The sequence below is a fragment of the Stereum hirsutum genome (genome assembly GCF_000264905.1).
Source record: "Stereum hirsutum FP-91666 SS1 unplaced genomic scaffold STEHIscaffold_13, whole genome shotgun sequence".
In the NCBI taxonomy this organism is placed as follows: Eukaryota; Fungi; Basidiomycota; class Agaricomycetes; order Russulales; family Stereaceae; genus Stereum; species Stereum hirsutum.
This window is the reverse complement of record NW_006763143.1, coordinates 433941-458536: the sequence shown is the minus strand read 5'-3', so window position 1 is coordinate 458536 and position 24596 is coordinate 433941. Positions and strand designations below refer to the sequence as shown.

The following is a 24596-nucleotide window of genomic DNA, read 5'->3' as shown; positions in this document are numbered from 1 at the left end:
GGTAAGTACAGGAGAGCGTGGTGTTTCGCAGATATGGTCAAAATGAGGGGGAATGAGTGACGCGTCAATACCACAGAATACATACTCCTTCGGCTGAATCTCCACACTGTCGATCCATAATCCAGCGGGTATGGGAAGACAACCACGGTTATTTGAGTTGCCCGGGGAAGCATACTCTCAGTCTCGCGTACGGATATGCTCAACCATGTTGTATCTCCATATTCCTCGGAAGATATGAGTGCGCGGATGGAGAGGAATATCTGGACACAGCGGACACTTGATCGGTATGTTTCTGCACGGTGTCGCGATAGTTCCCCTATTCGCGTTAGCGTACGAGATCTTGTAGAAAAGCGGGCATTTAGATTCGACTTTGATGGACTTCCCGATTGTGATCCCGATATCCTGGCAAAGAGGGTCATCGCTGCGACCGCAAGAACCGCATGGCATCGTTGTTCCGACCTATATGGATATGATATTGTCTGTTAGTACAACCCAATACGAGAATAAAGTTGTAATAATGTACTTACCGGAGATATTAATGGTAGTGGCTCGTGTGATCTGCATAACGCACGAAGGATGTGGGCACCAATATGACCACGCCACACTTCTTTCTCCAACGAAACCACCTCTCCGCAAAGATGACACTTGTGATCACCACCCTCTCCCGGTTGTTTTTATTCCAAACTCAACTTATTTTGCATAGGCTGATCTTCCTACTCCTTCAGATTGTTTATTGCTGCATCAGACATGTGTACGGCAAGTGTCACGAGCACGGAGCAACAACCAGTGCCATCGTGGATGTGTGATCCATTGCTAGTACAGCTGAGGTGCGAAAATTCACAACTCTCCTATAAAATCAGTGTTCCGAATCTTACCATGCCACTGAATTAATATAGGACTCATATGGTGTACCTTAGGGCTCTTGCCTGTCGCTGTATTGAGCCGGAAAGGACACGGGAAGAATTGACTAGAGGTTTCTCGCATAGGTCACTACTTCCGACTTCTACAGAAATAGTGTTGTGCCGCTTTCTGCTTTTGTAATTTGCCTAGTTTTCTCTACCCAGTGCACACGATCCTGTACCGTGAATACTGGGTCTCTTATTGCATCATTTCAGCCGTGACCACACCTGCTTCGTGAACATGTTGGGATAAGGCTCGGAATGAGTGCCACCAAAGTGCCACAGTGCCACACAGACTCTCTGCAGGGACCCCAGAGCACCGCTCCCTTTGCGAATTCATTTCGGTGCTTCTTTGTCTTTTAGCCGAGAGCTGAGCAGTGTGCGGAATTCTTTTCCCGCGCACCTCTTGTGTAGGTTGAAAGGGGATTTGCTCTGTATCAGGCTTCAATGCCGTACCCCCTTCCCTGAGGTAAAAGAGGGTAAGAGAAGAGGCGGCGACTTGCGCGCACTGCCCCATCCATACGTAAGACCCGGACGTTGTCACCCTGTGTGTTCGCCTCAAATGAGCATGTATATATGCTCTCACGGCACACCGCCTGATGTCTCGCCAAGTTCCTGCTCGCGACCGGAACGACAGAAAATATACACTCTTTCTTTAAAAGGGCCACTGTCCGCCGTTGAGTTTCGCCTGCTGCTCGTACCCTCTCGCTCTGTTAAGAATGGGAACCACTGTGTACGACACGACGTATGTCTCCAGCCCTCATGGATCTACATCATATGTCGCGCTGATCAGTTGGCTGTGTAGTCTCGGGCTCTTGTTCGATGCTTTGGTCATCACTTCAGTGTATGGACAACCGTTTAACTTGTATCTAAGCAGCTACTGATTAGTTTTTAACCCGCTCACCATCAACAACGTCGACAGTTTGTTCGGAGGTGTGTCTCCCTTGCTCAATCTTAGGTATATCACTGACCGAAGATGATAGTGGGCTGCCTTCAAGTATGGCTTTATTTCCGCAAGTATGGATCGAAGGATAGCTGGATAATCAAGACAGCAGTGCGCACTAATGATTGTTTATCGGCTATATGTCCGGCTCATGAGAGATTTACACAGGTCATCTTGGTCTTGATTTTCGACACTTGCCAGCAGTGCTTGAACGCAGGTCAGTCTCTTGATATCCCCTCTACTCTTCGCCGTCAAAGTCTGAAACCATCATTTCTAGCGACCGGTTTGCTTGTCCCACTGTCGATTCAACGCCCATATCTCACCGAGCTACAGTGTACTTCTACAGCATATCAAATCACGACGATGCTACCATAATGCTCACTCTGAACCCGTTCGTATCGCCTTCTCAGTTTTCTGGGATTGCTCGTTCATATTGTCTTCCAGACCCCTAATTATTCAGGCCATATTTGGGGGACTCGTCGCTCTCTTTGTTCAAATGTAGGCGCTCTCTCTTCATCTGACTTTCTTGGATCACGGCTGATCGTTCGATAGGTTCTTCATTTATCGGATCTGGAGGTGTAGGTGTCTCCCTTAACAGTTTTGGCAGATGTATCTCACCCGTTTACAGTGGCCCATGGCGCATGGTACGGGCTTCCAATTACGGGAATTGTGGTAAGTAACCCGCTTCCATCTACGTGCTGCAGTGACCTGTGCTCAACGAATACGTCTGATTGTATATTAGGCGGCATGCAGTGTGACAACTTTCGGTATGTTTTCACTTCTTCGTTGCCCGCAGTACCCTACTTAAACATGGTGGCTTTCTAGGCATTCTCATGTGTATGTGCTCTAATAACTCTGCTGTCCTGAGCCGGTACTTACGGCCTATGGTAAACCGTAGCTTATTGCGGCAACGCGTGCGTATCCGTTTTACTTATCCGTCAGCGGAGTTCTGACCATCTTGTATCAGTGTTCACTTCAAATCTGTGACACAACTGCCAGCGATAGATGTTAGTCACACTGGCAATCGTGGACATAACGCGCGCATTGATTCTATCCCTACAGCCTCTCACACTCGCTGCCAACCTAGGAGCAGCTATAACTGGTATGTCAAGTTCGGTTGTCCCGTCTCGCACTAGCTGAATATGTCCGTATTCCTCTACAGACGTGGCTATCACCTGCGCGATCATCTCATTGCTGAATCATTCCAGAACTGGGTTTTCGAAAACGGACGGCATGATAAACAGGCTGGTCAGTGAATTCTTCTTTACGGCCATCGTCACTCGCATATCCATTTATGCTTTACATCAGGTTACTTTCTCTCTCAATACTGGTAACTTCCACCGAACCTGCTATCTACACTGGCGTTATTGATTCACTTCGCTCGAATACAGGTCTGTTGACTAGCGTTAACGCTCTGTTCGCGGTCATCACGGTTAGCCTTCTTCAGAACATCATCTTAAATATCACTCATATTGTCTTCAGCTGAAAGCTTGGCCGGACACGTATCTTTACATGTTCTTTTATCTTATGCGTGCGCCATTTTCTCGCACAAGCCTACTCGTTCTTACTGACTAAGCCTCTGATCAGTCGGGCGTTGTGAGTGAACTATACATCATGCGTGTCTCCAGCCATTCTTACGACTACACATATGGGTTGGATGTGAAGTGTACACGAAGTGAGCGAACTAATCTTCTCAAACGTTTCTGGGTCATATCATGCTGAGAGTTTTCCTCATTACCAGCTCGTTGCTTGCAACGCTGAACTGCCGCGACTACATTCGCAACACTCGGTCAAACCCCAACAGCTCCGTATCCGCACCGCAGTCAGTCCCACTACAGGCTGTCGCTCGACAGTTCAACCCGCAGCAGAGCACGTTCAATGCTTCTCCTTCGCATGAGGGCGAACATATTGCTATTCGGATCGATACTATTGCGCAAACAGACGGCCAGAGCGATAAGGACTACTATGGATCTGGAAAGGGCGTGAGTTGTGCTATATGATATCCAGGAAAATGTTCTGCTCATGGTTCTTTCCGTCGGACTAGGCTTGAGCTGGAGCGTGTGATGTCTCGACGATCGACGGTGTCATGGTTGGGCCTGGTTGCGCCTCTTGGCTCCGCGCTCTGCAGTCTATGACTATCCGCCTACGCCTCCGACGGTGAAGTTGCATGATGACGGGGCGTGAGATCGTGTTTTGATGTACATTGTAGCGGAGCGCGCAGAGCGCGCGTCTTTTTTGTGGGTTTTATTGGTTTTTATCGCTTTGTTTGTTTGCCTATACTCGATGACCGCCACGTCCCAGCAAGTCCTCCCAGTACTTCCAGGTTGCTCCCCCCGTTCATCGAGGTACGTGCAGCTTCCTGAAGTAATCTGATGCGGCATAACAACAAGGGCATCCGCTTAAATTCACCGAACCGTACACTGCGGCATATGCACAAATCATGCACCATCATTCCCAGGCGCTCAGGCTAGGCTTTCGGGTTCGGGATCTGTTTGTGATCGTCCTCCGCCCACCGGTCAGGGTCGCAGAAGATGGCATCTTCCTGCCTTCCGATGAACAAATCCTGTGATCCTGCCAATTTATCCTAGCCCATAAGTCCGGTACGGTAACTGTTCCAATCGCCTTCTAGGACGCCAATATTGCTTGAAAGAGCATGCGTGTCAATGAGCTGACGACAATCGGTTCATGTCATGGACAGCGTAAAAGGGCATGTATAGGCCTCGAGGCTTCATAGTATATAACTCGGGGTTCGAAAGCTCTGATAACATCTTGCCTTCCCACTCTTCTCTCTGCCCCCTTCTTCTTTCGAATCTCGGCTCATACTTACAGATATGGCAGGAACAGAAGAACAAATTACCATAGGGGAATCGAAATTCGAAGGGTCTGGTGCACCCGTCGGTGCGAACGAGTCAGCACTCCCAGGTGTCTCCCATCGAACCGAGTGCGTTTAAATTGTTCTTCCACACCTCTGATAATTCAAACTCATCAATGTGAGTCGTTTTGCGCCACTGCCATGTCTCAGTGTATACCCATATATCGACCCGAAGATCCACTACGCCTCGCAAGCCTTCAAGAACAAGGTCGTCTTCATCACCGGTGCTTCGCAAGGTATCGGAGAGGAGACGGCGAGGCAATATGCTCGCGCAGGAGCGACGCTAGTTCTCGCCGCTCGCTCTGTAGAGAACCTCGAGCGCGTGAAGAAGGAGATCTTGACAGAGCTTCCCAAAGCTCAGATCCTTACAGTGAAGGCGGACGTAGTGGTTCCTGAGGAAGTGAAGGCAGCAGTGGACACAGCTGTGGCGAAGTTTGGCAAGCTCGACATCGTCATCGCCAATGCGGGAATGGCTAACTCATGGACGCAGCGTATGTATACGTTCATTTCTTTGTTAGTGAAATACCGAGCGTAGGGCTCCAAACTTGACGTTCGCTAACGCATCTGATATTTTAGCTCTCGCGGAGATGGACCCGAATGAATGGTGGAGGTCAGTTCCACTTGCACGATAATCGTCTCGTTTTCCAAGCTTTGACGTCTGGCCTGCGTTTGAATATTATAGGACGATCGAGGTCAACTTGCGCGGAGTGTATAACACAGTACAGTGAGCTAATATCGTCTTCCGAGATACTTAACACGCAGACTTACAGAATCATATCCGTAGCTATTCTATCCCTCATCTCAACAAGACGAAGGGGTCCATCGTCGCCGTCTCCTCCATCGTAGCCCAAGTCCGGGTTCCTAACGCCTCAAACTATTGCCTCTCGAAGCACGCCATCGGCCGTCTCATCGAATATATCACCATAGGTCAATATCCTGTCTTGTTCTGCAGCATCCCCAACTCATTCCTACCCTTCCTTTCGCAGAATATCCCAACATCCGCGCTTTCTCAGTAAACCCCGGTGGCGTCGAGACCGACACGAACCGAGCGACAGGTATCATGCCTCCCGGCGCGGTGTTCGATACCGCCGCTTTGCCTGCTGCGACGTTCTTGTACTTGACCTCGGGAAAAGCTGATTGGCTGTCAGGACGGTAAGTTTTGTTTTCCTGTGGCGATCTCGTCAGGGAGTGTTTTGACTGACACGATCTGGCGCTGCAGGTATTACTCTGCAAATTGGGATTTGGGCGAGGTGGAGAAGGACTGGAAGAAGCAGATTGTGGAGAATGAAGGGCTCGTCGCAAAGCTTGTTATCCCAGCCAAGTGATCTCTCGCCGTGCGTTCTGATTAGCGTAGTTTTCGTCGTTCAATAAACATGGGTGTATTATAAAAATCACGTGTGGCGACAGATAGATCATACGCCACTCAGCTATTCACACTCCGCGGGTATCACATCGACACTCTTTCCCCGAAAGCTCCCGACAGATAATTGGAACAGTGATTGCAAAGGTAACCGAAAAGCCGCACCCAAAGAATCAAACGTCCACAAAGGCCACAACAAAACAGTCCAAGGTATCGTAACTAGCTACTTTTAAGTAGAAGTCTTAGTCCGTTCGAAAAGTTGTCCATCATCTGAAAGCCCTAGAGATAACTATCCCATATCCTAAACACCTATTATATCAATGAAGCACCTGGGCCGTCCAAAGCGAGACCAGCAGTATGCCAAAGCTATCCCACAGATTAAGCCAACGCCGCCACAATCCCCGCGACACCAGCCAACATCACCCCCGCCTTCGACATCCCCTCACCCAAACCGACAGCAGCACCCGTATTACCTCCACTCGCCGAGACAGTAGTCTGAGGAGCCCCAACACTCGCGACGTTGCTTCTCGATGCCGAGGAGGATGCAGACGAGGTCGTGAGCGGAGGCGCGCTCGTGAAGGACCCGACGGGTTCGGTGCGAGATGTCGTCGCGACGATACTAGTAGTCGTAGGGTGAGACAATGAGGATGATGTTGTAGTGGGAACGACAGTCGAATTGAGGGAGACGGACGTGGAAACGGAGGATAGAGCAGTGCTGTTTGTGCTTGCCGTGGTCTGAGTTACGCTGGTGGGAAAAGTGACGGAGATCGAGGTGCTCGCGCTCGCGGTGATAGAGCTAGTGGCTTGTGATCCCGACAGAGATGAGGTAGCGCTGATGATAGTGGTAGATCCGGACGAGTCCGTGGTGGTCACTGGCGTTGACGACGCTACGATGGTGGTCGCAACACTGGAACTGGCGACCAATGAGGTTGACTCTGTAGTATTGGTGCTCTCTACGAAAAGAAAATTGTCGGAACGGTGCCTCACAGGGTGATCGTTGGTGCTGAGGAAATCAACTCACGTCCGTTCACTACAAGAACATTCAGGATTACAGCGACAGCGAAGATGGTCTGCGCAAGAGAGATACCAAACATGATGAAAAATGGACAGAAAGAAAGGACAGGTGAGTTTTACAGAGCTGGGTCAAAGCAAGAAAGCGAAAGACGAAGAGCGCCCGAAAAGTTGCATGAACGCTTTATATCCATCGTCGTGTGCAAAGAGCGGCTATGACTCGCCGTTCCAGAACCCTTCCGGCATGGCGTGACCGTGCTACGGCCTCAAGTCTGCATGGCCAGCTGCAAAGTGTCCAGGACTTGTGCATACGACAGTAAACTTACTCCAAAGGGTCGAACACAAGCAGGGAAGCAGAGCCCGCACCCGAAAATAGCCCGAACCCTAGGCGTCAAGCATATACGGCGAAGCTACTGCAAAGTTCAAGCATGAGTACTGAGTGGGGCAAGGATGGGAATGATGGGTAGAGCACGATTCATCACTCTTCCATGCGTTTGACCCTCAACATCGTGCGGATCACCGCCCAGCTAGACACGCACAAAGCAAGCTTGTCTCCAAGGAAACGAAATGCATCTGCGAGCAGCTTCATCTGTCCAAAAGGTAGGAATACACACTAGCGCACGGAAAAACGCACAATTACAAGCTGGTATCTGTCACGGCTCTTGATGCATCGGATGCGAAAATCTCGGTCCTCGTACTTCGTCTATGATCTCCCCTTCCGGATGCTCGACTTCAAACTCGGACGGGCAGCTGATCCCCATAGCACGTCTAACGTCGTAGGCTGTGGTTCGTTCAAGACGTAGACCAAGAGCGTGGAGTGTCGAGTGAGCGGGGGCGGCCGATGTGTCAAAAGAGTGAAACAAGCAGGAATTGAGGACGAAAATAAAGAATGAGTACGCAATCTGTGCATTTGGACTTCTTATCTGGAAATGGAGAACTCACGCGGATCAATGTCGTGGCTATAAGATGTAGGACACTCGTGGCTAGAAGCCGTAGGGCATGATGGATAGAAATCTGGGATACTGAGCGAGTCGAGCTCAACAGGTGCGTTAATTGGAGCGCTCATAAGCATTTGGTGCGTATGAAGGATCAAACGATAGCCCTGTCCAGAGGATGAGTTCTACGTGGCGGTAGATGTGTTGGTAAAATTTGCTCACAGAAAAGCCGACCATGGCGTTGAGCCATCTGGATGCCCAGGAAAGTGTAAGCCAGCGAATATGAGCTGGACAAGGAGTGTGGAGAAGGAGCGTACGGCAGTGCGTAAGGCGCATATCGTCCATCATAGGCTATCGAGCAGGCGATGTTTACGATTATTGCAACTGAGAGAAGAGAGCGTAGTGAGCGACATTTTTCGAAACCGCACGCGTATATGTAATAATGAAGGGTTACCCAACTGGTAGGTAGAGCGAACGCCCAAATACCCTGCTGCATGAACTTCGTCACGAGAGGAGCGTTCCTCCACACAGGCCGAAGGGAAGTGTGGAACTTGTATATAGAGAGGCTGAAGAGGATGCAGTCGTATGCCAGCTGCGCGAACAGGCTATAAATCCATGTTTATAGGTCGCATCAATAATTTGGAAAACCGAAGTTGAATGGGAAGGCTTACCCGAAACCATACCTCTGTGTTACAGGTAGGTCGCCCCCAAAGGTGCAGAAGAATTGCTTGGGCCTAAATATGATAAATACGATTACTTCCAATATTATCGCCAGTATGAGCGAGATCCAGAGGCAGTTGGACATCCGTCGGTTGTTCCGGTACAGCGAGCGTACTATAATCACAAACACAGTTGGCTTCAGCAACACCCTCAAGAGTGAAGATAAAGGCAAGAGGAACATGGTGGGGAGAGGCTATTACCTCGCAAGGTCACGATAATTTGCATGAGACACAGCATGATAAAACCTGCTACGGCCTGCCAAATTACAAGACCTTCGCATTGCGTCCATGACAGGACCTTTATGTTGGTCGGGTCCAGATTGATGGAAAGCATCGTAACCGAGCTGGCAGTTATTGGAAGTTGTTTAGTTAGTCACCTAAGGATTAAGAGTTAGGGACGAACATCTGGGATGCGAGCATCAGGACCCTGAATGCTATGTAAAGGGATTTAAGGTGCGTCCATGAACCACTGTCAAAATCGAAAGACAGGAAATGAGCTGTGACTAGAAACAAGGGTGTCGTGTGAGAAAATCACCTCCAGATAATGTCGTGCTGCTTACTTCGGTGAGCACAGTAGGGCGTAGTGATATAACTACGGAAAGCGTACCTCATCGCCCAAGGTTAGAATCATATCGTACACCATCCATGTCATGACGGCGGCTATTTTGACGATGAAAACTGCGTTAGTCTATATTTTCCCGCACGTATGTAGGGGATGTGGACGCACTAGCAATAGCTACACCTGGTACGAAGTGTTGATTCGATGCCCCTGACTTTGTCGTCGACGATAGAGTAACCTCTGGTAATCCTTGCATCAAAGATGTATCAAAAGCAACAAGAACCTCCTAAGTGTGCTCAGGCATGAATCAACGATCACCAGTGGGGCGAAGTGGACTCGGAAGGGTGAAGAAAGGGGGGAGAGAACGTCGAGGAGCTCGACAGCTTGGTAGCAAAAGCATTTGGCGAGTGGAGGGCAGTAAGATAGTACGGGCCGAGCCCTTGAATTTCCACGTATGATGCAAATTTAGACATATCTCGAGGCAAATCTCGATATTCTCGCTGCGCATGGAAAACACATGGTCCTCGAAGTCCTTCTGAGTTGCTTTCGGCGACAGTCGAGACCGAGGAGATAAAGAGCTCACAACTCCCAAAATAAATGGCATAAAATCCTGTGGACTTCATGGGGGTTTGCCTGGAGCTGGGTGCATAGACCAAGACTGGTCTGGGAAGGTTTTTTTGTCGTAGATAAAACTTTCGTAGAGTCGATAGAATGTTAGATCCTGCCCCTAATAGGGAGACTTGGCAACCGGGCGCTATCAGGATGCCAAAAGTCTGTGGCGCGTGAGCTCTGGGGCTTGATCGGGTAAATATCCTAATATGGGCATCGACGGAAGCAGTAGAGGGCTTTGACCAATATGGGAGCGTGGGAAATACTGGGTTAAAGCGACTTGTAAACTGTCGGCGCGACCTCTCAGCCGAGAATCTCTTTGTGGCCCGTATATCTCTTCTCTAGTTCCCTCCGCCACTTGCTTGTCTTGTTCTCGTGCATCATGGATATGGATGTGGATGAACATGCCATACCATCGTCGAAACCTTCATACGGAGAACATCCACCAAATGGCGTTCACGACTTTGCTATGGACACAAAACCTATCGAAAACAGCGACTACGCTCAGGGGCCCCATTCCTCACTTATGCCCCCTCTATCATCAGGACCGGCGCCGCAACCATCCGCATCTTTGAAGCCAAGCTCTCGAAGTAGACTGCCGAAATTCAAACCACGGTATGTCATGAGCGGGCATACCATGTCAATATCCTCCATCAAGTTCAATCCAGATGGCAATGTGCTCGCGTCTGCTGGTATGTCCCATTTTGTGTCCATCGTCTTCTTTTAGTCAAGGAAGAGGGGAGCGGCGTCCGAAGGCTGGTCTGACAGAGAGGTCATATAAGGGAAGCCTCCGACAAGCTCATCAAGCTATGGGACACCGATTCGGGAGAGATCCTGAAGACCCTCATGGGGCACACAGAGGGTATCTCGGATATCGCATGGTCGAACGATGGAGAATATTTGGCTTCTGCGTCGGATGACAAGACTATTCGAATATGGAGTATGGAGACGGTACGCGTTTTCTCTTCATAATTTGGTCTGACCTGCGTCATGTTGAAGCTTGTATCAGGGAACGGAGGTCAAGGTTCTTTATGGACACACGAATTTTGTGTTCTGCGTGAACTACAATCCCAAGTCCAACCTACTTGTTTCAGGCGGGTTTGATGAGACAGTGCGTGTCTGGGATGTCGCAAGAGGTGTGTCTACTCTATTTATTTTGTGGCCCGTCAGTGTCTCTCATATAGTTGCTTTGGAAGGCAAATCGCTGAAAGTTCTGCCTGCACATTCTGACCCTGTCACTGCCGTCGCCTTCAATCATGACGGTACCCTTATTGTTTCCTGCGCTATGGACGGTCTAATGTACGTCCCAATTACCCTTCAATATTTCTGCCGTTGACTGAAATGACATCAGTCGTATATGGGATGCTGACTCTGGCCAGTGTCTGAAAACATTAGTCGATGACGACAATCCCATCTGGTATGCTTCATAACTGTTCGCGTAGCAGCCCATGTTAATGTTCTCCATCATGTAGCTCTCACGTCCAATTCTCCCCCAATTCCAAATTCCTTCTCGTCTCCACCCAAGATTCGACTATCCGTCTGTGGAATTATCAAGCGTCGCGCTGCGTCAAGACCTACACCTCCCACACGAATAGAACATATTGTCTGCCTGCGTGTTTCATCGTGGCGGACGGCGGGCTGTACGTGATGAGTGGGAGCGAGGACGCTAAAGTGTATATTTGGGATTTACAGTCAAGAGAGGTCATGCAGGCGCTCGAAGGACATCGCGGTATGTCTTCCTTCTACAGCTCATACCCGTTCGGCGATTGCCAATGCGGATTCTGATATGTGGTTGGTCATTCGGCGCCGGTATGGGACGTATCAGATACGGTGATCGCTGTAGCGGTGAGTATCTTTACTTGGTAGCTTATTCGTCATCGCGTATGGAAATTACTCATAGAGGATGTATTGTAATGTCTAGGCACATCCTACGCGAAGGATTGTAGCCTCAGCATCTATGGAGAAGGATCTCACTATACGGCTATGGTTCGACGATGGAGACTGAGCAGTTCCTTGGGCTCTGTTTGTGGTACTCTACTATTGTACCTGCGGAACAGGTAGCGTTAACTCCTGTTCATAAAACTGGCCTCTGTGGATATGCCGGCTCCGAATCTGCATGCTGTATCATTTCTTGCGATCCGTACTGTCCTGCTGAACTTCATTGATCAGCGGAAGGAACCCTACCTTTGTAGTCCCGTTTCTTCGTCTAGTCTGCCGCATTGAGAGGTTTTCCTATTGCAAGTTCAAATTCACTCAGGAACTGGAGTAGATGCAATTTTCTGCACCACAGGAAGGTGTATTTACGGTGTATCGCCACTCGTATGTAGTTTGTTCTCGATCCTTCCTTCCAATTCCGGTGCCACCCGGCGCTGCGTCTCGCTGAGTCACCGCTACTCGGGTGCGGTGCATTCAAACTCCGACCGGGGAGTATATAACGTCTGACCTCATTCGGCCACCGATAGCTCATCTCCCTCACACATACACCCACTACACGCTCGTCGCGCTCTCCATCCCACAACCATGCAGATCTTCGTAAAGACCCTCACCGGAAAGACCATCACTCTCGAGGTCGAGAGCTCTGATACCATTGACAATGTCAAGGCTAAGATCCAAGACAAGGAAGGGTGAGTTCGCGGTCGCCAGATTGTCTTATCGACGAGTTCGCTGACTGTCGTGCGCCTAATTTAGGATCCCTCCCGACCAGCAGCGCCTGATCTTCGCGGGCAAGCAGCTCGAGGACGGCCGAACCCTCTCTGACTACAACATCCAGAAGGAGTCGACCCTTCACCTCGTCCTCCGTCTTCGTGGCGGTATGCAGATCTTCGTGAAGACGTTGACCGGCAAGACCATCACGCTCGAGGTTGAGTCCTCCGACACTATCGACAACGTTAAGGCCAAGATCCAGGACAAGGAGGGTATCCCGCCCGACCAGCAGCGTCTTATCTTCGCCGGAAAGCAGCTCGAGGATGGCCGTACCTTGTCCGACTACAACATCCAGAAGGAATCTACCCTTCATCTCGGTTAGTTTCCGTCTTTGGTTTTGTTTGACGCATGTTGCTGATTGATTCGTTGTTTAGTCCTTCGTCTCCGTGGTGGTATGCAGATCTTCGTGAAGACGCTCACCGGCAAGACCATCACTCTTGAGGTCGAGTCGTCGGATACCATCGACAACGTCAAGGCTAAGATCCAGGACAAGGAGGGCATCCCGCCTGACCAGCAACGTTTGATCTTCGCCGGCAAGCAGTTGGAGGATGGTCGTACCCTCTCCGATTATAACATCCAGAAGGAGTCCACCCTTCATCTCGGTACGTTCCCTTGCTCCTTCGACTGTGCCCTCTCCGTTCTTATTGTTTGTCCATAGTTCTTCGTCTGCGTGGTGGTATGCAGATCTTCGTCAAGACTCTGACCGGCAAGACCATCACTCTTGAGGTCGAGTCTTCCGACACCATCGACAACGTCAAGGCCAAGATTCAAGACAAGGAGGGCATCCCTCCCGACCAACAACGTCTCATCTTCGCCGGCAAGCAGCTCGAGGACGGTCGCACTCTTTCGGACTACAACATCCAGAAGGAGTCCACCCTCCATCTCGTCCTTCGTCTCCGCGGTGGTATGCAAATCTTCGTGAAGACGCTCACTGGCAAGACGATCACTTTGGAGGTCGAGTCTTCGGACACGATTGACAACGTGAAGGCTAAGATTCAAGACAAGGAGGGCATCCCACCCGACCAACAACGTCTTATCTTCGCCGGCAAGCAGCTCGAGGACGGTCGCACTCTTTCGGATTACAATATTCAGAAGGAGTCCACCCTCCATCTCGTTCTTCGTCTTCGCGGTGGTATGCAGATCTTCGTCAAGACTCTGACCGGCAAGACCATCACGCTTGAGGTCGAGTCTTCCGACACCATCGATAACGTGAAGGCTAAGATCCAGGACAAGGAGGGCATCCCCCCGGACCAACAGCGTCTTATCTTCGCTGGGAAGCAGTTGGAGGACGGGAGGACGCTCTCGGACTACAACATCCAGAAGGAGAGCACCCTTCACTTAGGTATGTTGTCTTCGTCATCGTCTTTAGCTAGTTCTTTTACTGACGCCGTTTATCTGCAGTTCTTCGTCTTCGTGGTGGTCTATAAGGGATGTTGAGCTCGATGTTGTTTGACGATTTTGGCGGACCCGCGTTTTGTTGTATTTCTACTATCACCCCGTTCATTCGCTAGCGTAACAATGCACACGTATTCATGATCAACATTTTGTCTGAACTTCTCCAGGGATTGTCTCTGTTGTCGAAAACGACGTTCGTCATTCTCCTCAAGCCATAAGCCTAAGTTACACCATCGATCCCCTTGGGAACGAGGGCAATGAACTTCAGTCCCTTGCTGGCGATGGTATTGCAATTGTCTCCCTGTGGTGCCTATGACATCCTTTCGTAACCTCTTTCGGTCGTCGTCCCTCCCAGGATCCTCTCATCTCCTCAAGATCTCCACACTGACCGTGTAGTTGCGCACGTATCGGGAAACGGTGACGTCTTTTTGCGTATCCTCGCCCCTATTTACGGTTCAATTGCAGCTGAGTCTAGGCTACCTCTGATGCTCGTTCCTCGTTTGTGTCCCAGGCATGGAGATTCGAATGCTAGGACGAGACTTTCGATGACCGTTTCTCCACTTCGGTGGCTCCGCTATAGTAAGACAATATCCACTCCATTGCGTTGAGGCTTGGTTGAGGCGTAGGTGATGTAAGTATTTAAGAAGTGTTTGGAGGCGAGGAATATCTTAAATCTCCCTTTGACCTCGCTCCGCCTGCTCTCACTCAACATATATCAGAGCATCCTCTGCACAAAACAAAACATTCTCTAGCCTCACTACTCGATGTACGTCCTCGCACTCTTTCTGTTTGACTCCCCCATTCGTTCCCTTGTCACATCTCCTTCCTCCGCTCATGCTTCGTGACCTGACTAATATTTATCATTTCTTCGTTTAGTCGCTAGATTAGACACGACAATGTCCGACTACGATCACGACTCCGTTCAGGGCTCACAAGCCTCTCAAATGAACGACGAGGAACGCCAGCGTAAGCAGGACGCTGAGCTCGCAGTCAAGATGTCGAACGTCATCGATCCAGCACTCGACAGGATGAAGCCATTGTTGAAGCTGATCACCGAGGTTTGTTCTTTCGATTACTGCTACATCCATCACAATCCATCTTCTCCCGTCTTTGAAACAACCTTCATTGCGAGTGATGACATGACATTCCGCCGCAGAGACTCGCCCGTGCCAAACGCGATCAAGAAAAAGAGGAACTCGACGAAGAAGCGCTCGTCAAGGACGTTAGACCGCTCATCGAATCCGCTTACAACGTCCTCCAAGAGACACTCGGTGGTATCAAAGCCCTCGACCCAGGAGGAAAGGTCTCGCAGCAGTCGAGTAGACGGGCGGCGGACCATCAGGCCACGCCAGAAGAGCAGCATCTCGCCGAGTCACTTGCGACGTTGACTGGGGAGGTGACCGAGACGATCGAGAATGCGAAGAATGTTATCCAGGATATGCCCCATGCGAAGAGCAATCTCGGGCCATTGCTCGATGCTCTTACCCGTATGTGATCTCTCGTCTTAATCCTTCGTCCAAATGTGGCTAATGGTATGAATTCCCGATTACAGAACCTCTGGCACAGATTGTAGGAGGTGTTGGGCTCGTGCTGAATGGAGTCCTGACCTTACTGGGCAACATTCTTAACGGCATCGGTCTCGGTGGTATCCTCAATGGTATCCTCGACGCTCTAGGCCTCAACAAGCTTCTTGGCAGGTTCGTCGACATCCTTTCCATCTCCCTTTATCCCACTAATTTCGTGGTCGTCCACCGCAGCATCGGCCTCGGAGGCCTCGGCGACTCCCTTGGTGGCGGTAACAAGATGTTCGGCCAAGACGACAAGAAAGACTCCGATGCAGGCAAGACCAAAGGTATCGACTTCGGAAAGGTGACCGGCGGTGCTACAGGCGGTCAGGGCGGTCAAAAGCAGGGCGGTGGTGTTGGGGGCACGTTGAGTGGGTTGACGGGACAGGTGGGTAATACGGCGGGTGGAGCGGCGAGTGGGGCTGGGGGCGCGCTTGGGGGTGTGACGGGTGGATTGGGGCTGGGTGGTGGTAATGGAGGCGGTAACGGGAGAGAAGAATAGAGGGACGTCGGCGGACTTTCGTGCATGGACTTGAACGGATTGTATTGGTATAGGATGCAGATGGACCATCTCTTGCTACGAGATTTTGTTGTATAGGTACACAAATGTATTCAAATATACTGAAGAAAAGTATGAAACTGTCCTACATGTATGCGAGGTCGGGAGAATTCGACATATGACCAAAGGAGGATATCAATGGAAAATCGAACCCGAGAACACACAATGCAGTAGTGGCGGACTTATGAGCACTTGAACGGTCAGAGCTTGTGGCCGAATAAATACAGCGAACAGGGCATCATACACACTGTGGCGTCTTTCATGTCGCGGTCCCAGGCTCTACCAACCGTATCCACTTCTCCATGCCAGCACCACCACTCACCACAACCCCAGCTTTCACAGCTGCTTCGACATAGTACACGAACAGGCCACTTGTATAAGCCGAAGGGTCTCGAGCCTTGACCATCGCGGCCGTCTCTGACCAGTTTGGACTATTCCTCACCGCCGCCTTCTGTTCCCGGAGAGCGTGTAGTAGGGGAGCGAACTCATCTTCTAAATTTCGAGGTGGGAGAGACGATAGATCTGAGTGGATCAGCCGCACCCAGTTGTTGCTCGAGTTATAGTTCCCCCCGAAATCGATGATCCCGGCCCTCTTGGCGTCTTGAAGGTAAGGGAAGAATAAGCCGGTAGAGTAAGCCGGCGGGCCGGAAAAAACCTTCATCAACTGTTCGCAAACGGACCAGGATAGTGAAGAACTCCCTTGCTCCTGAGCTTTCTTGAGGATATCGACCAGTCGATTGAATCGCAAGAGGTCGGGTCGCGGGTTGGAGGTTGCCGGTGTGGAGCGTGGACTGCTACCAAACTGACCCACCAACGGCACCTGCACCTGCTCCACCGCGCGCTGCTGTGGCGGAGGTGATGTTGGTAGTGGTGGGAGAGGAGGAGACAGAGCTGTCCTCGTCGACCGCACCTGCACCTGCTCCACCGCACGCGGCTGTGGCGGAGGTGATGTTGGTGGTGGCGGCGGCGGTGGTGGAGACAGAGCTGTCCTCGTCAACTGCACCCAATCGGTTCTAAGATATGCATCTCCTCCATACTCGATGATCCCTGCCGCCGCCGCCTCCTTCATATAAACCAAGAATTTGCCAGGGTAAGCGGTCTTAGAGATCTGCCTGGTCATACTCGCAGCCGTGGACCACGTCACCCTACCTTGTCCTTCCGATTGTGCTTTGTTGAGAGCCTGTATCAACGGAGAGAACCGAAGCAGGGCTTGTGCAGAGATGGTCGGTATGTAAATGGGCTTCTCCGTCGAGGAGCTGGACGAAGGTATGTCGGAGGGTTTGCCTTCTTTCAATACTAGCGCTGGGTCTATGATACTTCAAGGTCAGTTCAGGGTTGTCTGACAGTGAAGACACAGATATACGTACCTCGATCCACTACGGGCTTGCTCAGCGACGAACCTGCTATAGCCTGAACCGTACTAGAGCTGGATGGGGGTAAATCGGACGGTTTGTGTCCGTTTGACATTGGCACTGGGACTATGATCCATAAAGATGAGTCCAGGCTTGACGATGGTGGAGGTCACAGATAGACATGCCTGGATTCGCTGTGGACTTGCTCGACGACGAACTTCCCATGACCTCAACCGTCCTCGCATGATCAGGACTCTTCTCAATCTGCCTCGGTGTTTTCGCCTGAACCGGACTTTCCTGTACTGTGTCTGCCGCATTGATACTCGCCTGAGCTGGACCTTCCTCGGCCACCCTGTCCACAACCGGACTCGCCTGAACGGTCCTCGCTACAACCGTCGCCGCCTGGGCCGGACTTTCCTGAACGGTCCTCTCCACATCGGTATGCACCGTCTCCACCGCACGCGGCTGCGGTGGAGGAGGAGGAGACAGAGGAGGAGGAGGAGGAGGAGGAGGAGACGGATCTGTCCTCGTCAACCGCACCCAGTCGGTTCCAGCTTCCGGTCTTCCTCCATACTCAACGATTCCTGCCGCTGCCGCCTCCTGCAGATAATCCAAGAATCTGCCGAGGAAAGCGGACCGATCGCACTTCCTGCTCATGATTGCGGCCGTGGTCCAGTTCACCCTATCTTGTCCTTCTGAGTGTGCTTGCTCAAGAGCCTTTATCAAAGGAGAGAACTGAAGTAGCGCTTGCGTGGAGATGGTGGGTGTGAAAGCGGGTTTCTCCGCCGAGGAACTGGATGAGGGTATATCGGAGGGTTTGTCCTCTTTGACTACCGGCACGGGGACTATGGTTCGTAACAATTAGTTCAGGCTTGTACGATGATGGAGGTCACAGATAGACATGCCTGGATCCACTACGGGCTCGCTCGACGTCGGACTTCCCATGACCTCAACCGTCCTCTCCAAATCGGTCCTCACTTGAACCGGGGTTTCCTCGACCGTCCTCTCCACGACCGTCATCGCCTGAACTGAACCCTCAGCAACCGTCGTTCCCACAACCGCTAACGACTGAACCGGGCTCGCCACAGCCGCCTCAACCATACTGGCAGTCTCGGCCACCGGGGTGTCTTCCTGCTCATCCTCATCTCCATCCTCGTCCTCATCAACGCAAGTCTCGAAGCCCGAGTCCGATGATATATCCTCCATACCACTACCTTCCTCACCTTCCTCGCCTTCCGCTATCTCAAATTCAGGGTCCTGCCACTGGCGCCCATCGTGCGCTATTATCCCGTTCGGCGCGCTCACAGCCTGCACGTCCGACTCCAAGACATCTGATCCGTCTCCGTCGTTAGACGTATACTCTTCCTCTTGAACGACAGACGTGGGACCTTCGATCGCGAGGGTGGGAGGGATGCCGTTCGGAACGTTGGGAGAGGCGCTGCCAGTGTTCGTGGCGGCGAGAGACTGAATACCATCCGGTATAACATGACGTTGTGTCGCAGGGACGAGCGCGTACTCGCTCCGTACCGCAATCGTCATGCCCCCAGGAACATCCAACTCAGAACCATCTGATGCATCTCCGTCGTCAGTCATCTCCTCTTCATCCGAGTCACTAGACGTCTGCCCTTCATCTTCATCCACAATCGTGGTCCCCTCGTTGGAAGGAACGCTACCCGCAACAGCGAGGAGCGAATGTCCGCCATCTAGCGTAATTCGCTGTCGCGACCGAACGAGCAGGTATCCTTGACCGAAGGGCGTGACCACTCCACGAGCCTGCACACTAGCAGCGGAATAGGATTCCCAGGCGCCGGGGAAGGCAGTGATGTTCTTGACGCCGAGACCGGAGGGGGCGAAGACGATTGCTTGACCGGTTTGGAGGCCTACGACCTGATAAATTCAACGAATATACAGCGAAAAAAGAATGAACACAACGCTTCGTAAAAGTGATGATTTTGTGAGTAGTAGTGAGGTAGAAAAGACCAACCTTCGAAAACAACTCGTCCTGCCTCTCCTGCGCCGCGCTGACATGCGCCGACAGATGTCTTAACCACTGCGGCGACGAGAACCGATGTGCGATGATGAATGAGCTGAGCTCGAGGAACTTGGACGGGACGACGGTCGGTTCTTGTGTGGAAATCAGGACGCGGGTGTTCAGGTGCCTTTGTTGCCTGATCGTAGTGAGGAGGGAGTCGGTGAGTCGGGCGGAGGCGCCGGTGTCGGAGAGGTACTAGAGGGAGGGTACGGTAAGTAATGGTATGATGTGGGAGACAGCAAAGGATGTGGTGAGGAAGCGGTTTGTTGAGTTTGGTAGCTTACTTTGTGGGCTTCGTCGAGGACTAGCAAAAGATACACCGATCAGCGTTTGATCTAAACAGAGCAGTGTACGGGGCGTACCTATCAGCTTTCCGGTATCGACTTTCGCCTCGAGGAACAGACCAAGAATAATATCGAAGAAGCCACACGCAGACGAAGGGTCCATAAACGGCGAAGAAAGACTGTAAAGCGAAGATCAGCCATGATTCACTCATGAACACCGAAGCCCTATGTTATGTAAGTAGCAGAATCAAGGAAGCACTCACTCAATAATCGTCAGCCCCCCCGACCTAAAATGCGTCGAAACGCTGTTCTCATCCGACCCGCCCTTAAGACACGAATCCAGTAGGGCCAAACGAAGGTTCAACATCGCCTTCTGCGTCCCTGCGAATTTCTGCTGCGCTAGCATTGCGCGGAAGGCGGTATAATCGAAATCGTCGGCCATGTCGCGGAGGATGGTCATGATCAGCTCCATGTAGAGTGGCATTTCTGGTGTGCGTGGACACGGAGTTAGCGTGGAGAAAGGAGGAGGGGAGGGAGGAGGGGAGCAAGGAAGAGGTAGTACGAACGAGCCGTCTCATCCACTTTCATCATAGCCAACAATCGTTCTCCGCTAATATCCTTCGCCGCGAAATGAAGCGGCTCGACTTTAACGTTCGGTAACGGCTCATACACTCTCTTCATGGTATTGATATTATTCGGCCTTTCACATCCGCCCATCGTTCAGCACGGACATGTCAGGAAAGCGAAAGAAAAGAAAAGGACTTACAGTACGAGCACGGTGACGTCCGGAGCCATGGCCCTACCTGCTCGACTAGGAACGAGCGAGGCGAGGTACGCAGCTTCGCATGGCTGGACTTGTCCTCCGCCGGCCGCGGAGTCGAAGTGGAACCTTAGAACGAGGAAGGAAAGTCAGCATAAGCGACGATCAGAATCGATACACACACACACACACACACACATGCATGCATGCGAGCAAGCAAGCAGAAGAAACTCACAGTACGGCGCTCAGTGGGGCGGGTAATGTTCCGAGGCGCTCGTCCTGTATGAGACAGCTCTCTAAAAGAACGGACGTCGAATGACTCTTGCCAGATCCCTATCGAACACGTATGAGTATCCAATCCATCACATTGATAACGATCCTCAAAGAAAAACAAAACAAAACAAAACAAAAACACGCACCTGCAAGCCACACACAACCGCACTGAACGGCGCATTACTATTAATATACACCTGCGGCTGCACCGGCGCCGCCTGTTCGTCCCCATCTATAACCTGTTCGAGGATACGCCCATATACGGCGCGCTGGGGAACGAGATCGGGTCCGAGGAGCGAGGCGGCGTCGCCGCTGAGGATGGGGGCGGTTCGGAGGGAGTGGTCTGATGCTTGCCCGAGGAGGGAAGACGAGGAGGAAGAAGAGGAGGGGTCCTCGGGGTGGAGGAGGGATAGTTCGGGGTTGTTGGGTTTGTTGGGCTTGTGTTTGTGTTTATGTTCACGGGGAGGCATTGCTGGGAAGTGAGTTCCGATGAGGAGGGTTTAGTGGGTCTATACTGGGAAGGAAAGACAGCTTAGATGATTTAGACAGACGAGGACGGAAAGAGAGGGGCAGAAGATGGGACGAAGTTCGTACGCCTCTTTCGAGGTTCGAAGACTGAAGACTGAAGGGCTGAATGCTGAGTGTTGAAGGACGCTGCCTGAAGGGACCCATATGTGTCCATCCTCCCTTCGGCAGAACACCACAAACCACAAAAAATGTGGTCTGTGGTCTGTAAACAATGCGACTCCGAGTCTACTCCGCAAGCGCCGTGCGCCACGCCACAAGAACTCCTGTCAGGCGGAGAACACACAGGAGCCTGCAAGAGCTCTCGAGGTTTTGGTGCATACTATTACGATTGAGTACTCAAGTACTTATCCCATGCTTGCAGCCTCGTTGATACGACGGACACGCACGTCTGACAGTACTGACCTGATCGAGAAAATGGCCAGTCGGGGTCAAGTGAAAGGCGACGAGGGTAGCCATGGCCAGTCAAGCCACGTCACCAAGTCTACCACGACTAGGTGACCAGATCGAGTACTGTAAGTGGGTGGGCGGTAAATTATACTTGTATAGATAGACGATTCTAGACCAAACGAAAACGTGGGTCCCAAAATTGACCAGTGCCAATACGTTGATCCACAATGTCCAGCTTGAAGATGACATTGTTCGGTGTTCGGCGACAAGCGAGGCGGACGACATTGAGTTGGGCGATCTGTACTAGTATGGCAAGAAAGAGGAAGACGGCAGAGCGGAAGAGCGGAAGAGATATTATAAGGGGACTGAAATCGGAAAAAAAAAAACTCGACGATATTTGAACCGGGACGCATACAATTTACAATTGGGGGTCTTTATGTTCGATGAATGGCGAGGTGGACCTATGTAGTACAACCGTAAATAGAGGGTTTGAATAAGTGACTATGTGTCTCGACATGTATTTCGCAGAGAAAGCAAGCAAGAAAGAAAGATACGCACGTCCAGCCAAAATCAACGATTTGATTACGCCCACAATTGCAAGTCACGGCCGACCGGCGAAAGTACCAGGCCTGAGCGCCAGTGATGTCAATGTTAATGGGGATGGATACCGGGATAGGGATGGGGATGGAGATGGGGATGGGGATATGATGTGGCGCTCTCACCTCGGTCAATATGAAGTCTGGCGTGAAGGGATCAATCACCGGCTAACGTTCTCTGTCACAGCAGACCATTTCGGATTACGACGTTTGTGGTCGTTGATCCAGAGAGCGTCGTGAAGCCGGACCTCCCTGATGTAGAAGAAGGCATTGTTGGCGGTAAACTGCGGTACCGTGTCGTGTCGTGTCGTGTCTGTAAACGTGGATATAATCATGTACATCAGTAGTAGTACTATCGCCGAACCAAGTGATATTGCAATACCAGTGGAAGAACTCACAATTGACTGGAATCGGGAAAGATGATACTTGCTTGACCTGATGAAGGAGCAAAGGGTAGAATGAAATCCATGCAGAAGGGGTATTCGTTGAGATTTGACAGGCAGGACGACCCTAACCGTTCGTGTCTGTAAACGTAGAAGTATACGAGTACATCAGTAAAAGTATCGCCGAACCAAGTGATATTGCAATACCCGTGGAAGGACTCACACTTGGATCGGGAAGGATGGGACTGGGATGGGATACTGATATACTCTATCTGCCGATATGAAGTCTGAAGCTAGCTAATATGAGGAGTGCAGCTAGAAGGTCGCAGGACGATGTGAACGGCTGGACCATGGGGGTAAGTACTTGGCCATGCATGTGTACGATGTACAGGTCTAGCTCACGCTCATCGCTCGGAAAATTGAACGAAGTGGAATGGGATGCGATATTTCGCCTTGTAAGTATGCCCGCGTGGCCGTCATAGAGAGTAATATCTCGCACCCAGTGCGGCACACAAGATCAAAGGCCATAGCGCATTCAACATTCAACATTCGGCAACGTTCAGCGTTCAGCGTTCCAATTCAATGTTCGACTCGATACTAACGGTCTCAACACCAGGAAATCAACTGAACATCGGTTCTCAGCATCGGTGAAAGAGATTTCCGCGAGCATTCATGGCTCTATCGTGGCAGAGGCGGAGTTCAGTTATGGTCCCATAACGACGCACATGGGCAGCGTGACGAGATGATTAATGATCAATGAAAGATGGAGGAGGAGCTTAGGAGGATGAAGGGAAGAAGGGAGAAGTCAAGCTCGGTCGCGCGTTATGGCGTGCGTGAGCACCAATACCAGCTCAGAACGAGAACTGAGGAAAGACCGAAATTTGGCAATGGGAAGAACATGGTCTACAACGAGTGGTCACCGGTGACCGTTGATGCAGATGTTTAGAGAGTGAATATTTCCGTGCTAGCAGCGGTGTATGTAAGGATAGAGAGCAAGCTTGGTAGACTCGAACGAGGGAAACTGTTCGTTCGTTCGTTTCGTTTCGTTTCGTTTCGTTCCGTGGCTTTTACTTATTGCGTTATGTACGATATTGACGTGACCGGTGTACTGTCAGAGTCACGGGGGACCACTGCCAGTGGAAGGGTGATAATCCTGGATGAGCAGTGAAGTTACCGCGAAGAGCGAAGTGCAAGCTTTGGTGGAAAGAATCCCGAGTGAGCGGTGAGGTTACCGGAACAGTGAACTCGGTGGACGTCGTGGGCCCACGATGTAGGTCACCGTCTGAATCCGTGCAGACCGTCATCTCCAATGGTCAGGAGTCACCGGCACCCGATAGCAGGGACCGTCCACTGGAGGATACATTCCTGAGTGGGGAACGGTGTTACTTACCCATCGTTCGTGGATTGACGACGTAGTTCTCCGTGCGGACTGTCCATGTCAGGGTCAGCCGGGGGTCCAAGGCATAATAACGGAAAAACGACATCCAAAAACAAGCCTTCGCCTTCTCAAGCGCAAGTCTGGCCCAGAAATCAAACCACGCGAAACGAACGGTGAGAGACGCGAACCTCGTGCATGGGATTTCACCTATGCGTTAGATCTCAGGCTGGGACGATGGGTGGTAAGTCGAGAGGGGAGTGAGAAGAAGTTGAAGGTAGATATCATAGATAGGTCAATTGCAATTGGATTGCAGAAGCGTCTTTGGATGGGTAGGCAAGTAGGCAGGCAGGCGGGTAACGTTAATAAAATCCGAGGATGATAGCTGGTCAAGACGGTGCGACGGTCGCGCTCGGGAATATAGCTGGAGAATAGAGCGAATTTTCGAGCAAGAGGGATTGCCTGAGCTCGACGACGGCGGCAACGGTGACCGTGGC

The 24596-nt window shown here is 51.2% G+C and overlaps 7 protein-coding genes across 7 annotated transcripts; 5 read left to right on the top strand and 2 right to left on the bottom strand.

The window, feature by feature from the left end:
• Positions 1–1463: 1463 nt before the first annotated feature.
• On the top strand, positions 1464–4111 carry STEHIDRAFT_123734 (uncharacterized protein). The gene is made up of 23 exons (XM_007307374.1): positions 1464–1644; positions 1705–1743; positions 1822–1832; positions 1883–1953; positions 2011–2059; positions 2120–2125; positions 2176–2233; positions 2287–2340; positions 2395–2420; positions 2471–2514; positions 2585–2609; positions 2668–2679; positions 2741–2756; positions 2810–2849; positions 2905–2944; positions 3005–3090; positions 3151–3172; positions 3234–3274; positions 3325–3373; positions 3430–3438; positions 3508–3517; positions 3584–3824; positions 3887–4111. The coding sequence occupies exons 1-23, from the start codon at positions 1619–1621 to the stop codon at positions 3890–3892; spliced, it is 981 nt and encodes a 326-aa protein (XP_007307436.1). The 5' UTR covers positions 1464–1618; the 3' UTR covers positions 3893–4111.
• A 522-nt stretch (positions 4112–4633) lies between these two features.
• STEHIDRAFT_170610 (NAD-P-binding protein) lies at positions 4634–7233 on the top strand. Its single transcript, XM_007307373.1, has 8 exons — positions 4634–4783; positions 4865–5205; positions 5291–5324; positions 5397–5438; positions 5499–5641; positions 5701–5866; positions 5934–7027; positions 7096–7233. The coding sequence occupies exons 1-7, from the start codon at positions 4674–4676 to the stop codon at positions 6037–6039; spliced, it is 942 nt and encodes a 313-aa protein (XP_007307435.1). The 5' UTR covers positions 4634–4673; the 3' UTR covers positions 6040–7027; positions 7096–7233.
• Positions 7234–7719: 486 nt separating this feature from the next.
• Positions 7720–9610, bottom strand: STEHIDRAFT_148865 (uncharacterized protein). The gene is made up of 11 exons (XM_007307372.1): positions 9467–9610; positions 9347–9399; positions 9275–9291; positions 9143–9208; positions 8941–9083; positions 8692–8854; positions 8480–8625; positions 8338–8404; positions 8243–8270; positions 8028–8187; positions 7720–7866 (listed from the first exon to the last, which is right to left on the bottom strand). Exons 1-11 carry the CDS (start codon positions 9552–9554, stop codon positions 7739–7741), a joined length of 1059 nt encoding a protein of 352 aa, XP_007307434.1. The 5' UTR covers positions 9555–9610; the 3' UTR covers positions 7720–7738.
• Positions 9611–10433: 823 nt separating this feature from the next.
• On the top strand, positions 10434–11912 carry STEHIDRAFT_63329 (WD40 repeat-containing protein; the record flags this gene model as incomplete). The annotated part of the gene is made up of 8 exons (XM_007307239.1): positions 10434–10599; positions 10695–10858; positions 10917–11043; positions 11104–11206; positions 11259–11324; positions 11380–11636; positions 11733–11752; positions 11829–11912. 8 exons carry the CDS (start codon positions 10434–10436, stop codon positions 11910–11912), a joined length of 987 nt encoding a protein of 328 aa, XP_007307301.1.
• Positions 11913–12427: 515 nt separating this feature from the next.
• On the top strand, positions 12428–14037 carry STEHIDRAFT_159885 (polyubiquitin; the record flags this gene model as incomplete). The annotated part of the gene is made up of 5 exons (XM_007307371.1): positions 12428–12531; positions 12596–12927; positions 12985–13212; positions 13269–13952; positions 14012–14037. The coding sequence occupies 5 exons, from the start codon at positions 12428–12430 to the stop codon at positions 14035–14037; spliced, it is 1374 nt and encodes a 457-aa protein (XP_007307433.1).
• A 687-nt stretch (positions 14038–14724) lies between these two features.
• On the top strand, positions 14725–16072 carry STEHIDRAFT_141108 (uncharacterized protein; the record flags this gene model as incomplete). The annotated part of the gene is made up of 5 exons (XM_007307370.1): positions 14725–14771; positions 14882–15063; positions 15162–15492; positions 15558–15702; positions 15763–16072. Exons 2-5 carry the CDS (start codon positions 14902–14904, stop codon positions 16070–16072), a joined length of 948 nt encoding a protein of 315 aa, XP_007307432.1. The 5' UTR covers positions 14725–14771; positions 14882–14901.
• A 3086-nt stretch (positions 16073–19158) lies between these two features.
• STEHIDRAFT_33980 (uncharacterized protein) lies at positions 19159–21174 on the bottom strand (the record flags this gene model as incomplete). Its single annotated transcript, XM_007307165.1, has 9 exons — positions 19159–19368; positions 19466–19708; positions 19798–19817; positions 19876–19976; positions 20061–20283; positions 20364–20468; positions 20601–20686; positions 20793–20890; positions 20977–21174. Coding segments are annotated over 9 exons (1284 nt in total), but the record flags the coding sequence as incomplete, so codon positions are not given.
• Between the last annotated feature and the right edge of the window lie 3422 nt (positions 21175–24596).